The sequence below is a fragment of the Monodelphis domestica genome, chromosome 2 (genome assembly GCF_027887165.1).
Source record: "Monodelphis domestica isolate mMonDom1 chromosome 2, mMonDom1.pri, whole genome shotgun sequence".
Classification (NCBI taxonomy): domain Eukaryota; kingdom Metazoa; phylum Chordata; class Mammalia; order Didelphimorphia; family Didelphidae; genus Monodelphis; species Monodelphis domestica.
This window is the reverse complement of record NC_077228.1, coordinates 275609146-275622999: the sequence shown is the minus strand read 5'-3', so window position 1 is coordinate 275622999 and position 13854 is coordinate 275609146. Positions and strand designations below refer to the sequence as shown.

The window sequence follows — 13854 nt, the reverse complement described above, 5'->3', positions numbered from 1 at the left end:
GGGTTCATAGCAGGCCTCTGACACTTACTTGTCATGAATACTTAACCACACTATGCCTCAGTTTCCTCATCTGTAATAAGGGAGTTGGACCTGAGGGCCTCTAAGTTCCCTTACAGCTCTAAATCTGTGCTTCTATGATCCTATGAGTCTCAGTTTCTCCCATCTGTAAAATGGGGTCCCTCCCTCACAGGGTTGCTGTGAAACTCAAATAAATTAAGGAATACATTAAATATTTCACTTAACAAGAAAGCCCTATTTGCAAAGCAAGCTATTCTTTAGTGCTCTGTGAACCATAAGACAGGAACCCAATCATAAGGGCTCATTTGGAGGATGGGACGGTGGGGAAACAGGGAAAACCTTGCTGGGGACCAAGGGGGAAAAGAAAAAGAAAAGCAGAGGCCCCCAGAGACAGGTATTGGCTGCCTGTAGTGGCCCACACATGATGCTTCAGCTCTAGCCCCATTCTCTGGTCTTCCCGCCTTTTTCTTTGTTCTGCCATTTGCAGAATTCTGCATTCCTGAGGGCCTCTGGCCAGTTGTGCTCCCTCTAAGGGAAACAGGAGCTCTCCCTCCTTCCCCGGCTCTGTCATCCTGCTGCCCAGAGGTTCGAGGAACAGGTCCAAGCCTTGTTTTGTAAACTGGCATCCTGGGTATCCCGGGTGACTGGGCACCCCCGCCTCCCTGCCAGGGGGGCTGGCTCAGCCCTACTTCCCTGCATTGGTTTCCTTTAGGGCTCAGAGGCACTAGGCGGTAGTAGAGCATTTGTTTTTAGCAGTACAAGTTTGAGCAGGAAATGAATTGGGTAGATGAGGCCCTATCTGCTCTAACACTCTGGTCTCGATAGGTCCTTTGTGGTGGGGCTTTCCAAGAACTCGAGGAGCAGTTGAAATAGATGAGCAACATTTACAAGAAATGCTCCCCCTGCCTTCCTCTCCCCAGTCCCTCCTCCACCCTTTGGAGAACCAAGTTAAGCCCAAATCTAACAAGATAAATGACTCCAAAGGAACACGACCTGTCTCCATTTATCCCGTGCCTCCGAAGGACAGTTATCCTTGCTTTGACTTCCTATATGGGGCTACAGCTGGAAGGGCCTGCAGGAAGCTATCTAATCCGACCTTTTCATTTTACAGAAGAGAAAAATGCAACCCAGAAAGAATTAATTACCCATGGCCGCACAGTTAATAAACATCGAAGAGGCAGGAATTAAATTGCATTGTAGTGGGGATCTCAGAGAGCAGCTAGGTGGCACAGTGGATAGAGTGCCAGGAACTAGAAAGACCCGAGTTCAAATATAGCCTCAGACACAGGCTGGTCATGTGGCCCTAGGCAAAGTCACGAAATCCTGTTTTTCTGAGTTTCCTCATCTATAAAATGAAGGAACTGGATTTGATTACCTCTAAGGTCCCTTCCAGGACAGCTAGGTAGCCCAGTGATTAAAGTGCCAGACCCAGGGCCAAGAAGACCTGAGTTCAAATCTGGATAAAGACACCTTACTAGCTGTGTGACCCTGGGCAAGTTTCTTAATTCTGTTTGCCTTAGTTTCCCCTTCTATAAAATGAGCTGGAGAAGGAAATAGCAAATCAGTTTGCTATTTTTGCCAAGAAAACTCCAAATTGGGTCATGAAGTCAGCCATGAGTGAAACACCTGAACAACCAACAAACAACAAAGGGACCTCAGAAATACAAATCTTTCATTTTATAGTTGAGAAAACAGAAGTCCATCCTTTAAGGAACCAGATCAAGAAATGTATCTTCTTTTTTAGAGTTTTTGCTGATCAGCCCAGCTCTACTATAGAACCCACTGTCACACACAATAGTTATTTGGGTAATGGTTTTTTTCTCTACCATTAAATCACAAAAAGATTTTGAAGATTTATTCTTATTTTTAAAGCTGCAAGGCCTACTATCTCATAGGAGGTTGCATGGGTGATTGTTGTTGTTCGGTTGTTTTCAGTCATGTCTGATTCGTCATGATTCCATTTGGGGTTTTCTTGGCAAAGATATTGGGTGGTTTGCCATTTCCTTCTCCGACTCATTTTATAGATGAGGAAACGAGATCAAATTAAATGACTTACCCAACATCATACAGCTAATAAATGTCTACGGCTGCATTTGAACTCATGTCTTCCTGACTCCAGGCTCAGTGCTCTACCCACTGAGCCACCTAGCTGCCTCACCTAACGGTGAATCACCATGGCCCAAAACTTCATCAGCTGATGGACAACCTGATGGCAAGAAACTCTACCTATTTAGCTACACAGGTCCTTGAAAATTAAGTGCAGTCTGTTGGAGGGGCCATAACAAAAGCCTGTAGCAAATTAGTACTCAGTAATCATGGAATGCTCAAACCATGTTCTTCAATGAGTCTTAGTCATGGGCTAGCTGTCTGAATTAACCTCTCAGTGCCCTAAGAATCTTTTTTTTAAGACTTCAAGGGGGAGCAGTTAGGTGGGATCCTAGATAGAGTACCAGGCCTGCATTTGTGAGGTCCTGGGTTCAAAGCTGGCCTCAGCTACTTCCCACTGCTAGACAATAAGGGTTTAAAAAAAAAAAAAGACTTGGGGGCAGCTGGGTAGCTCAGTGGATTGAGAGCCAGGCCTAGAGACAGGAGGTCCTAGGTTCAAATCTGGCCTCAGACACTTCCTTGGGCAAGTCACTTGACCCCCATTGCCTAGCCCTTACCACTCTTCTGCCTTGGAACCAATACACAGTATTGACTCCAAGACAGAAGGTAAAAAAAAAAAACTTCAGATAGGGGGCAGCTAGATGGCACAGTACATACAATGCCAAGCTATCCAAACTCATCTTCTTGAGTTCAAATCCCACCACAGATAATTCCCAGCTCTGTGACTCTTTACCCTATTGGCCTTGGTTTCCTCATCTGTCAAATGAGCTAGAGAAGGAAATGGCCAAGCACTCCAGGATCTTTGCCAAGAAAATCCCAAATGCGGTTATGGAGAGTTGGACACCAACTGAATAACAATGACATAGGGGGACTGCGGGGGGGATGTAGTCATGTCTAATTAGCCTGGAACTGGTCTGGAGCCATATTGTGAAGTTTAAATGCTGAACTGTGTTGTTTTTTCCTAAAGGCAGTGAAGAGTGCCAGGATCAGACCTTTTTTTGGTCTGACATTTTTTGAGTATTAACTTGGCAGCTGAGTGGGAGATGGATAGGGCATTAGTCACTGGATTTGGGGAATTAGGAGTCAGTGGAGTTCATGTCTAGGCTCTAATCATTATTAGCACATGAGGAGGGCCAGTCCCCTAACTTCCAAGCAGTCATACATGAAGAGGACTTTTCAAACTTTAATGTGACCTAAATGTTATTACACTCCCTGAAGTGGGCAAGGCAAATTTGACTTTTATTCCACCCAAGAAGACTGCCAAAAGCCACCCCACCTGAACATATGAATCTGTTCCCATCACCTCCAGAGGACACCCTCTTGGGAAGCAGGGCAAAATGTCTGAAAACTGAGCCCACTGAGATGCTCCTAAACTCCCTACAGGACCAATTCTATTTCCTCTCCTAAACCCACATTAATGAGTAGGGTGCTAGGTGGTAGCCCAAGCTTACCAGATGGACAAAAGCTGCCAACAAAAAGACGGAGAATGTCGAACCCCAGGATATCATGGCCCGGGCCCCAAGCAGCCGAGAGAGTTTAGATCAAGGAAGGCTGGGACAAAAATATCCTGGGCCCTTTTTGGCATCTCCAATGGCCACTCACCAACATTGAGGATTCAAAGGGGCCCATGAAGTCAAGATCCACTTTGCCAATATCCATTGTAACCTACCAGCAATGTCATTTTAGATGAAGTTTCTTTCCAAAAGAAGGGTATAGCCACTACTGTACAAAGTCCTACTATTCCCCTTGCCAGCATTTTTTGTAGTTCAGTCCTCTTGTGAGCCCATTTGGGTTCTTGGCCAAGACACTGGAGTAGTTTGCCATTTCCTTCTCCAGCTCATTCAACAGATGAGGAAATTGAGGCAAACGGGATAAAAGTATCTGAGGTCAGATTTTAAAGTGCTCTGTCCACTCCATCCAGCATTCTTCTATGTTCAAAACCTGCTCAGCCCAGTGTGGATAAAGTTTTTCCTTTGGCCCTAGGATTACCTAATGAACGTTGTACGTTTGGACACGGAATGGATCGATGGGGAGAGCCATTGGTTAAGACAAAAGGTTTTTTTATTTAAAAACAGCATGTATAAAAAAAAAATAAGATCTTCTTTAATCCCCCTGTACAGTATTACACTTGATAAAACCAGCAGGCTACTTGCTGTTTGACAACAGCCCCAGAATATGGAAGGCGAGCATACACACCACATACAACCACCCACCATCCAGAAGGGTTATATACACAAGCAGTGCCCCTCCCCCATTACCCATGGAAACTAGACACATGTGTGCAGGTGAGGGGAACAAAGGCAGTCCATCCAGAAGCTGCAGACAGCTGTCTGGCCCGGGTCCTTCTACTCCATGCAGTGCTGAGGCACATACAAGTATTGGCTGTCCCCTATCCTCCCCCCCACATACACATCAATCCCAACTCCCAGAAGGTCCCCAAGTTGGAGGAGAGAAAAGAAGAAAAAGAAAACCAGGACGGGCTGCCAAGGAAAGCTAGAAGAGGTTAGGGAGAAGAAGGGATGAACAGGCCGGGAACCAAATAAATAAATAAATAAATACATAACATTGACCTCCAGGTTAGGATGTGGTTTTCTTTTCTTTTTTTTTTAACCCAAAACAAAACAAAACAAAAAAAAAAGAAAAACAAAAGAAATAACTTAAAAAGGCAAAATTCAACCCCCCCAAAATTTTTCAAACAGCTACAATCTTTTTTACACTAATATGCCAAATGTACACACACATTTACAGTTTCTTTTTCCTGCTGAGTTGCATTGTCTGTGCGATTTTTTTTCTTGAGGTCTTGGCTTTGAAACGGTTAAGTAACAACCAAGGAGGAAGACACCAGTTCTAAAGTTTTACTAGAAGGAGGCAGAGATTGGGCAAGGTGAGGTGGCTCAGTGTTTGGCCCCACAGCTTCTTCCATGGCACCTTTCTTAGATGGGAAAGGGGGGTAGAAATTTGGGAGGAGGTGAAAGAAGAGAGAAGAGGGAACCAAACCCAGGCAGATTTTTTTTTTTTTGGAGAAGCAGCAGGTAGAGGGCAAATTCCAGTATTTCTCCCAGCACAGCCGGAGTCACCACAGAAGGCACTCTGAAGAGTTGGAAGGGGTGACAGTGACGAAATACAATGTTATTCAATTCAGTCCTATCCTATTTCTCCCCCCTCTCCAACCCTTCCTACCCCCCACCCCCCACCCCCCTAGTTTTTTTTTTTCTCCAACCCTCCCAGCATTCAGTAGAACTCTATTATGTAGGAAATCGGTCTCAGCCCAGGGCTGAAGAAGCCTCCAGGATTCTGCAGTGCTGGGAAACACTGGTAACCCGGGGCAAATGTTAAGGGAAGGAAGAGGCAGAATCCTTAGAAGTTGAGGCCCAGGCCACCTGGGGATGGAGTAGTTCCTCCTAGGTAGGAGGCAGCCTCCAGGGAGCTTGGGTCTGGAATGAGCTATGAATTGTTCCTGTTAACAAGCGAGGCCCAGCTTGATTCCAAGAGTCCTTAGTTCTTGGGAAGTGGGAGAAGGGAGGAAGCTTCCCCTGCCTCTCTGCCCCGTGGGGAGGTGGAGGGGCTGGGGTGGAGCCTGAAGAGAGGCTATTATTTGCTGGACTCTGGTATCAGGCTGTGTAGGTGGATTTCTGCTGTCTCCTGGGGCATGAGCACATCTTGCATCCACGGATGGCTCTGGATCTCTTCAAAGGATGGTCGATCTGATGGTCTCAGAGCCAAGCACCACTTAATGAGATGCTGACATTCTGCATAAGGCAAGGGAGGCAGGTGGTGATTAATAGGAGTGACAACTGGGCTTAGCAATGCAGTCTGCCCGCTTTGGGATAGGACAGGTATAAAAGGCCAAAACTGGGTGTGGTGACCCCCTCGCCCGCTGAGCCCAGGCTACCCCTACTGGAAGATCAGCCCTGTTTGTTCTTTACTTAAAAGGGATTAATTAACACCTGCATCCTTCAGATGACTTGGTGGAAAAAAAAATAGTATCTTCCTTTGAGTCAACCTTTCCAAATTAAAAATTTTGGTTGAGCCAATCTAAAGACCCATCTAGTTCATAATTCTGCCTCATCAGAAACAGCAATAAGATGGTCATTCCTGGCAGGAACATATAGTATATAACTTCAAAAGACAACTCAGGGCAGCTTGGTGTCTCAATGGATTGAACCAACCTTGAGAAGATTCAGGGTTCAAATCTGATCTCAGACACTTCCTAGCTGTGTGACCCTGGGCAAGTCACTTAACCCCCACTGTCTAGCCCATATAGCTCTTCTGCCTTGGAACCAATGATTTAAAAAAAAACAAAAAACCTAGAGCACTTTGAAAGCCTCCAACTACCTTTATAAGTTTCTTTACTCTGGCATTATCAAGAACTGAAAATATTAGGCTTATGTTTAAATAAAAAATTTGAATGATTTAGGATTAAAAAAATTCTTAATACACTCATCTGTGTTAAAGGTGGCCCTGCTGGTGCTAATGAACAAACCATGAGCTATTCCTTTTAGCTTGGAAAGAAAGCAAAACAGACTAGTTTCTTCCTGGGCCCAGGTATGAAGTATGAGTCATTGCTCTAGAGTTACAACATCCCCAGAGGTCCCAGGCACGTTCTGAACCACCTATACAAGAACCTGGACAATATATCCATTTGGCTTTCTGGATTCTACTCTGATTCAAAGATTCTTACAGTTCAATAGGGAACAAGTTCTTTTATGAACCCGTATCTAAATATCTATTTAGAGATGACACACTCACATATACAAGGTCTAAACAAAATGGTTTTGTTTGGTTTGTTTTTTAAAGTTACCTGAAGAGATTCTTTGCCTGAAGAACACTTGGCCTCGGATAATTTCCTCATCATGTTCAAAGGGAATATCACCACAGACCATATCATACAACAAGATCCCCAAGGACCATACTGCTGCAGACCTGCCATGGTAGCGGTGGTAACGGATCCACTCTGGTGGGCTATACACCCGGGTCCCTACAAAAGACACCATAAGAAATTAGTAGGAAAAACATACCTTTTTTTTCCTTAAATGGCACACAGTTACTCTAACCCAAGTATTTCATACCAGACATTGTGGGTGCTAAGTGTTTGTTAAGGATTAATAGGGGAGTAGGTGGCTTATGGTATTTCCTGGATGTCTAACAATAAACTCAGGTTCCTTAAAAAATGCTTCAAGAAATGGGGCTTTTTTTGTTGGTTTGTAAAGGTGGCATGGATAGAACAAATTTATAAGCTATTACACCTACAGGAGTCTGAAACTAGCTCTGCTCCTTTTGGGGATAACAACCTATCATGGCAGAAACACTCATAAACAATTAAAAACTTCCAAAAGACAACCTAAACCATTTTGAAAATCTATGACTTAACTTCACATGTATAATTGATTTTCTATTGTTTGCCTTTCTCAATGAGTGGGAGAGACAATGGAGCTCAAAAAAATTTTCTAAATGGAAATTAGGGGCAGCAGCTAGGTGGTTCAATGGCTAAAGATAGACCTGGAGGTAGGTCTTAAGGTGCATATCTGTCCTCAGATAGTTGTGTGACCCTGGGCAAGTCACTTAAGTCCCATTGCCTAGCACTTAGTGCTCTTCTGCCTTGGAACAGATACTTAAGTACACATACACATAGACATGTGTATAATATAGGATGTATATCTGTCATATATAGAAAATGAATTAATAAATTATTTAGAAAAGAAAATCTATTACTACTTTTTAAGTTCCTTTACCCTCTGGCATTGTATCAAGAATCATATATTTAAATATAAGAATTAAAACTTTAAAATAATCTAGGGTGTTATTTCACACTTCAACAATTTTTTAAAAAGCACTTTTCTAACAACTTTGTAATGAAGTAGATATAAGTAAAACTTCCATTTTACAGACAGGGAAACCAAGGCTCAGAAAAGTAATGTGATTTGCCCACATTAGGAGAACCAGTAAGGGAGGGACCCTTGTGTGCCTCAGTTTCTTCTTTGGTAAAAGGTTATCTGGACCAGAAGACCTCTTTAAGCCCCTTCCAAATCTAAGTACCAAAGGTCTCCCTCCTGCCTGTCTTCAGGGGACCACCCACAAGAAACACTGTAGGTCTTAAGGAATCCAAGCCATTTACAGCCAACTATTCTGAAAACTAAATGTTGCCACAAGAGTTATTTTTGACTCTTATCCAAATTGGTACACTTCCATGACATCAGAAATTCTGCTCCCAAATTCTTGTAAATGCTTTTATGCCCAGAGCATGTGCTTAATCTAAGCCCACGCCCTCTTCTCCCAGCTACCTCCTCCTCCTCCTCCTCCTCCTCCCCAGGCAGGAAGAGTAGGCTGAGGTCAGAGCAGTTGGGCTGGTTTCTAGGCCACGTGATTCCTGTTTACAAACTTTAGGTTGTAAAAAAAAAAAAAAAGAAGCAGCAGCACGCCCCAGCTTCTCGCTCACCAGGGGGCAGCAGAGGCTTGGAAAGGTGGGAGGGTCCTGCCAGCCATTAACTGTGAAATACAAAAAATGCAGCCCAGGCCCAACATCTTCCAAGGGCAAATAAACAGAAACCGCAAGCTGGAGTCACAGGTTTTGAAAGTCAGCAGTTTTGTTAGCTTAAGCCTCTCAGATGATTACCCACCCTTCTATTCTTTGATGTCAAGTGTAGGGAAGCTCCCACATTCCTCCCTGCTGCTGCAGAAAAGGACCAGCCCCAAACCCCTCCCCTTACCCTAAAGCCTCTTTTTGGCACTGGAAAAGGGGGTGGGGGTGTAAAAGTTGTGAGATTGGGGTGGGGGGGGGAATGAACTCGTTTTAAAATCTGCAGATCTAATTTCACAACGCTCATTCCTGGACCGAAAAACAAAAACAAACCACTACCACCTTTACCAGCAAAATGAATAATTTAGTGAAATGACAAGAGCGGTTTCTCCTTCCTGATTGACTCAGCTAGATCAAAAGAAAAATAAACCGAGACCACCCACAAGAAACTAGCAGCAAATTCCTCTTTTCTGCAAACCCTGTTCTCCCCATGGCACCCTACAACCCTCTCCACACACACCCCTCGATGCCGGGAAACTGGGTCAGGATTTTAAAATCTGGTCGATGACAAGTCAGGTTTGGTGGAACCCAAGTCTCGAGACTGAGACCCCAAGTGGACTGGGAAAGTTGGGGAGGAAAGCCACTACTGAGATTCTTGCTCAGAGGCATTACAGCTTCAGAGCAGAAACTTGTTCGGGATAGCCAGCAAACCCAGGCTTATCAACATCCTAAAGGCTCAATTGGTTGGTGTTCTCTAAACACACAGGAGAACTTCAAAGGTTTGAATATCTTTTTCTCCCGCCCCACCCCACTGAAGCAAGTCCCTTAGCAGGCAGCCGGATTTCTTCCAGCAAGGCAAGATGACCTTTGGAAAAAGGTCGGAGAGAAAAGCAGCAAAGGAGGCCCCTCAGGATGGGGACAGCTCCAGGTCAGAATAATGCTGCCACGTCTAGCCCAGCACCTGCCTTTTCCCGGTGCCCAGGGGGCTCCCACTCACCATCAAAGTCAGTGTAGACCGTGTCCTTAAGCAATGCCCCGGATCCGAAGTCAATCAGCTTGAGCTCCCCTCGGTTCAGGTCGATGAGAATGTTTTCATCCTTGATGTCTCGGTGCAGCACCCCACAACTGTGGCAGTGCCTGACAGCCTCCAGCACCTGCCAAAAGAAGCTTCGGGCCAGCTCCTCCTGCAGGGCTCCCCTCTCCGTAATAAAGTCAAATAGGTCCTGGACGGGATCCGGCCGCTCTAGCACTAGGATGAAGCTGTCGGGCCTCTCAAACCAGTCCAGAAGCCGGATGACCCCAGGAAACCCCGAGCTCACTTTCTTCAACAGGAGGATTTCCATGGGCACTCGATTGCCATTAGGCTGCGGACAAAATTCACGAGTCAAAGAGAGGTGGGAGGACACGCAGGGGAGACACACAAGGAATAGACACTATCACCTCCCCCCCAAAAGATTGCAGTCCCAGGGGCTTACCAGCTCCCCCCAGTCTGAGATCCTATCGCGGTCCACGTGCTTGATAGCAACCTGCAAAATCCCCAAAGAGAAGGACCTCAGGTTACCGCCTAACCCACTCCCCATCCCCTCCCCCGCCCAAAGAACTCCCCCCCCCATCCCCCAACCACCCACTTTGAGCCAGGGATTTCGGGAAACCGGGGAAGCGGCGGGGTTCTGGGAGCAAGAGTTAAGGAGGAGGATCCCCGGCGTTTCTGAAGCCCGCTTACCGGTGCGCCATCTGCTAGCCGGGTGCCCGAGTAGACAGAACCAAAGCCACCGCTGCCGAGCAGCGGGCCCACCTGGTACTGCTTCTCCAGGGGCTCCTTTTCTTTCCCTGCGGAGGAAGAGGTACCGTCAGTGACTATTTGAAGCAGCCCCCTACCCACCCATCCATCCGTCTGTCGGTCGGTCAGTCCCTATATTCATCCATCTATCCATCACTCCCCGCATCGCCTCTTCTCTCCCGGTCTGTCCTTTCCCCAAGTGTCCTTCTTTTCCTCCTCCTTGCCGGGTCTGCAGGCGTGCGGCACCCCCCCCCCCCCAGCCCCGTCCTCCTCTCTCGGTCGGTTTCGGTCCGGTCCAGGTCCCCGCCCTCCACGCTGGGGTGGGTCCTCCCTTACCGGGTGGCAGCTTGGCCGAGTGCAGCTCCCCGCAGGGCCCGGAGCACAGGTGAGCCAGGGAGTTGATCTTGGACAGCAGCATCCCCGGGTACAGGGGTGACAAGACGATGGAGCGGACGCTGCCGGGCAGAGGGTTGGGGAGCGGCCCGGGCTTGGGGTGGGGGCGCTGCCGGGGCGGCTTGGCGGGATCCGTGTGCTGCAGCAGAGCCCGCGGCGCTGCGGTGCGGAGCTCGCCGCTGCGGAAGCCGACCGGTCGCTGCTGCTGCTCCAGCTCCTGCGGCTGCGGCGGCTGCTGCTGCTCCTGCGGCTGCTCGAGCTGCTGCGGCTGCTCAGGCTGCTCGGGCTGCTCAGGCTGCTGCTGCCGCCGCCGCCGTCTCAGCCTGTGCTGCTGCCGCCGCCGCCGTCCCCGCTGTTTCTTAGACTTCTTCCGCCGCCGCCGCCGCCGCCACCACCGCCGCCGCTTCTGCCGCCGCCACCGCCGCCGCCACCGCCGCCGCCGCCGCCGCAGACGCCCGGCTCTCCCGGCAGCCAGGAGTAAAGGGGGCGTAGCGCGCGGGAGGGGGGGGCGCGCAGGCAGGCGGGCGAGCGGGCGGGGCCTCTCGGGGTGGCTGGGCGGGGTGGGCGGGGGCGGGGCGCCGGGCTGCCGAGTCGGTGGTGGGAAGAAAAGGGGGGGGTGGGGAAAGCAGCTGGGAAGGAGAATTCCCCACCGCACCGCCGGCACGACTAAACCCCGCCCCCGCAAGGCAGCCCCCAGCCAACCAGAGCCCAGCGGATCTGCATAAAGCAGATAGCCCCGCCCCCCAGTGGCCCCCTCCCCCCACCGTCAGAATGGTAGCTACGCCGCCTCGACGTGGCGGGAAGGAAAAGGCGCCAAAATGGAGGGGGAGGGGCGAGAGAAGTGCGGGCTCCGAGAGGAGGAGGCGGGAGCCGGGTGCAGGGCCTTGGGGAGGAAGGATGGGGAGGGGCTTATCAATTCAAACCCAAACAATAACAAAAGCCATCAAAGGAAGCCAGGGGTCTGCCCACCTCTCTCACTATTTCTCTCTCTCTTTTACTCACTCTTTCTTTCTTCCGCCCTTCTCTCTGCTTCCTTTCCCTCTTTCCCTCTCTCTCCCTTCTCTCCTTTTCTCCGGCTCTTCTCTTTCTCTGTGCAATAGAGCTTTGGGGTCAGGCTTTTGCAATAGACCAAGTTTGATGACGATTACAGCTATCAATCCGGGTGGCAGTGGAGAATGGGAGACCAGGGGGTTGGGTGTGTATGTCGAGCAGGGTGGTCGGGGTAAGGGGGGGGGGGTGCCTTTTTCTTTCTTTTTTTGGTGACCTCCATGCCTGCTTTGGCTGATTCAGTGGACGCAGGGTTTGCTCCACAAGAGTCGGTGGTTGAAGGGCAAGCGCCCGGTGGTGCTGGTGAGGGGGTGGAGGGTGGCACTGCAGGGCCGTGAGTCATGAAAGGAGTGGGGATGTCTCATAGGTCTTTGGAACAAAAGTGGGCTCAGAACTCCCTAAACACCAGGAGAGGGTTATTTATCCATCTAGATGATTTCAGCCTTTACCCCCCAAAACGTGGCATTTCAATACTTTTTACAATTAAAACGAAAAAAGATGACCAAGGTACCAGTCATCCCCGCCTCTGTTCTAGATTCCGTTCGCGCTGTCTCGGATGCAGGGTGGGGTGGGAACGGGAGATCTCGCATATCTGAGATAGAATCCCAGCCGGTTTGGATTTGAAGCTTCTGGTTTCATTCACATTTTTCACCTCCCTCCCCCACCCTGACCACACCCAGCTTTGTTGCTACTCCAGAGCTCATCCCCAGCCTTCTCCAGCACTACCTTCCAAACCGTTTGCAAACTGCTAACAAAGTGCAAATATGAGTGATTGAATTTTCACTTTCCATTGTCCCCCCTTTTCTTAATTTAAGAAGATAGTTAACCCTGAAGTGGCCTGAGTTAAGATTACGGATGGAGCGCAGGGTGAAAAATGTGCTCCTCAATTCGTACTACAACCAGCCCGAAACTGAATTTACTAGGTGTGCCTCCACCCCAAACCCTCCTCCAAACTTCTCTGCTTCTGCTGAGGGAATCCAGGCTCCCCACCTCGAGTCATCGTTGACTCACCTCTCCCTTTCCTCCTCTTCCCCACCCCCATCCAATCAGCCTTGTCATTTCTGACTCCACAGCATCCCTTCATTTTCCTCTATTGTCTATTTTTATCACCTCTTGGCGGGACCACTTGTAATGGGCTTCTAATTCGTTCCCCTACACCCAGGCTCTCCTTTCTCCAATCCATCCTTCACGTTGCTGATCTTGGTGAGGCACTTGACTAACCAAGTTTTCTCATTCCCCAATTCAAAAGCCTTTCCTGGTTCCCTGCTGCCACCAGGATAAAATACAAATTCCCTGGACTGACCGGGATTAGGGATCGGAAAGATTTGGAAAGAGCCCTCAAATTCTTCCCCCACCTCCTTATCTGGGTTTATTTCATACTATTCCCTTTTATAACCTCTGGGGATACAATCTGCCATCTCCTTTGCACAGGTTGCTTGGAATGCACATCTCTCTTTATCCCCTTCTCAAATCCCAGGTTTCCTTCAAAAGTTCAGTCCCCATTCCCCTTAGTTAATTTGTCCGTTTTAAATTCTTTTTATTTTTACTCATGATGTGTGTAGGTATCCTTTGAGTATAATGTAAGTTGTTTGAGGGTAGGAACTGTTTTGTCTTCCTATGCCTCAAATTCATAGCACCATGTGCTATGTGATTGAATTTTCACTTTTTCTTGAATTTCCTCTTTCCAGTGCCTTGCACATAGTAGGTACTAAAAAGTTTGTTGAAATAACAATTGCTTAGTTAGCAATATTTTATTTTAAATTCTTCATGCTTAGGGTGCTGCCATTTGAAAGGGAAGATAGTCTGCATGTATATAATCTAATACACTCATAGTCAACTGTAGCATTTACAGATTTTACTAAAAACTTAGTCCTTTTTAGAAAGCATATTTGTATATCCTGTTAAGCCAGATTTTCTTTTCTTGTTTATATGTTGTGGCTTTATTAGTTAAGAATAATAACTCACATTTGTAGAGTTTCCTCAGAACAATTCC

At 47.8% G+C, this 13854-nt stretch overlaps 1 protein-coding gene across 1 annotated transcript; it reads right to left on the bottom strand.

The window, feature by feature from the left end:
* Nucleotides 1-4167: 4167 nt before the first annotated feature.
* On the bottom strand, nucleotides 4168-11507 carry PIM1 (Pim-1 proto-oncogene, serine/threonine kinase). The gene is made up of 6 exons (XM_056818151.1): nucleotides 10758-11507; nucleotides 10365-10471; nucleotides 10117-10167; nucleotides 9639-10005; nucleotides 6926-7102; nucleotides 4168-5873 (listed from the first exon to the last, which is right to left on the bottom strand). Exons 1-6 carry the CDS (start codon nucleotides 10837-10839, stop codon nucleotides 5716-5718), a joined length of 942 nt encoding a protein of 313 aa, XP_056674129.1. The 5' UTR covers nucleotides 10840-11507; the 3' UTR covers nucleotides 4168-5715.
* Nucleotides 11508-13854: the final 2347 nt, after the last annotated feature.

Excerpts from the sequence above, each read along its gene's own strand:
- PIM1 (XM_056818151.1), bottom strand. The coding sequence starts at position 10,839 with ATGCTGCTGTCCAAGATCAACTCCCTGGCTCACCTGTGCTCCGGGCCC. Across the intron at positions 10,168-10,364 it reads GGCTAGCAGATGGCGCACCG|GTTGCTATCAAGCACGTGGA; the intron begins GTAAGCGGGCTT and ends GGGATTTTGCAG. Across the intron at positions 5,874-6,925 it reads CAGGCAAAGAATCTCTTCAG|AATGTCAGCATCTCATTAAG; the intron begins GTAACTTTAAAA and ends TGCCTTATGCAG.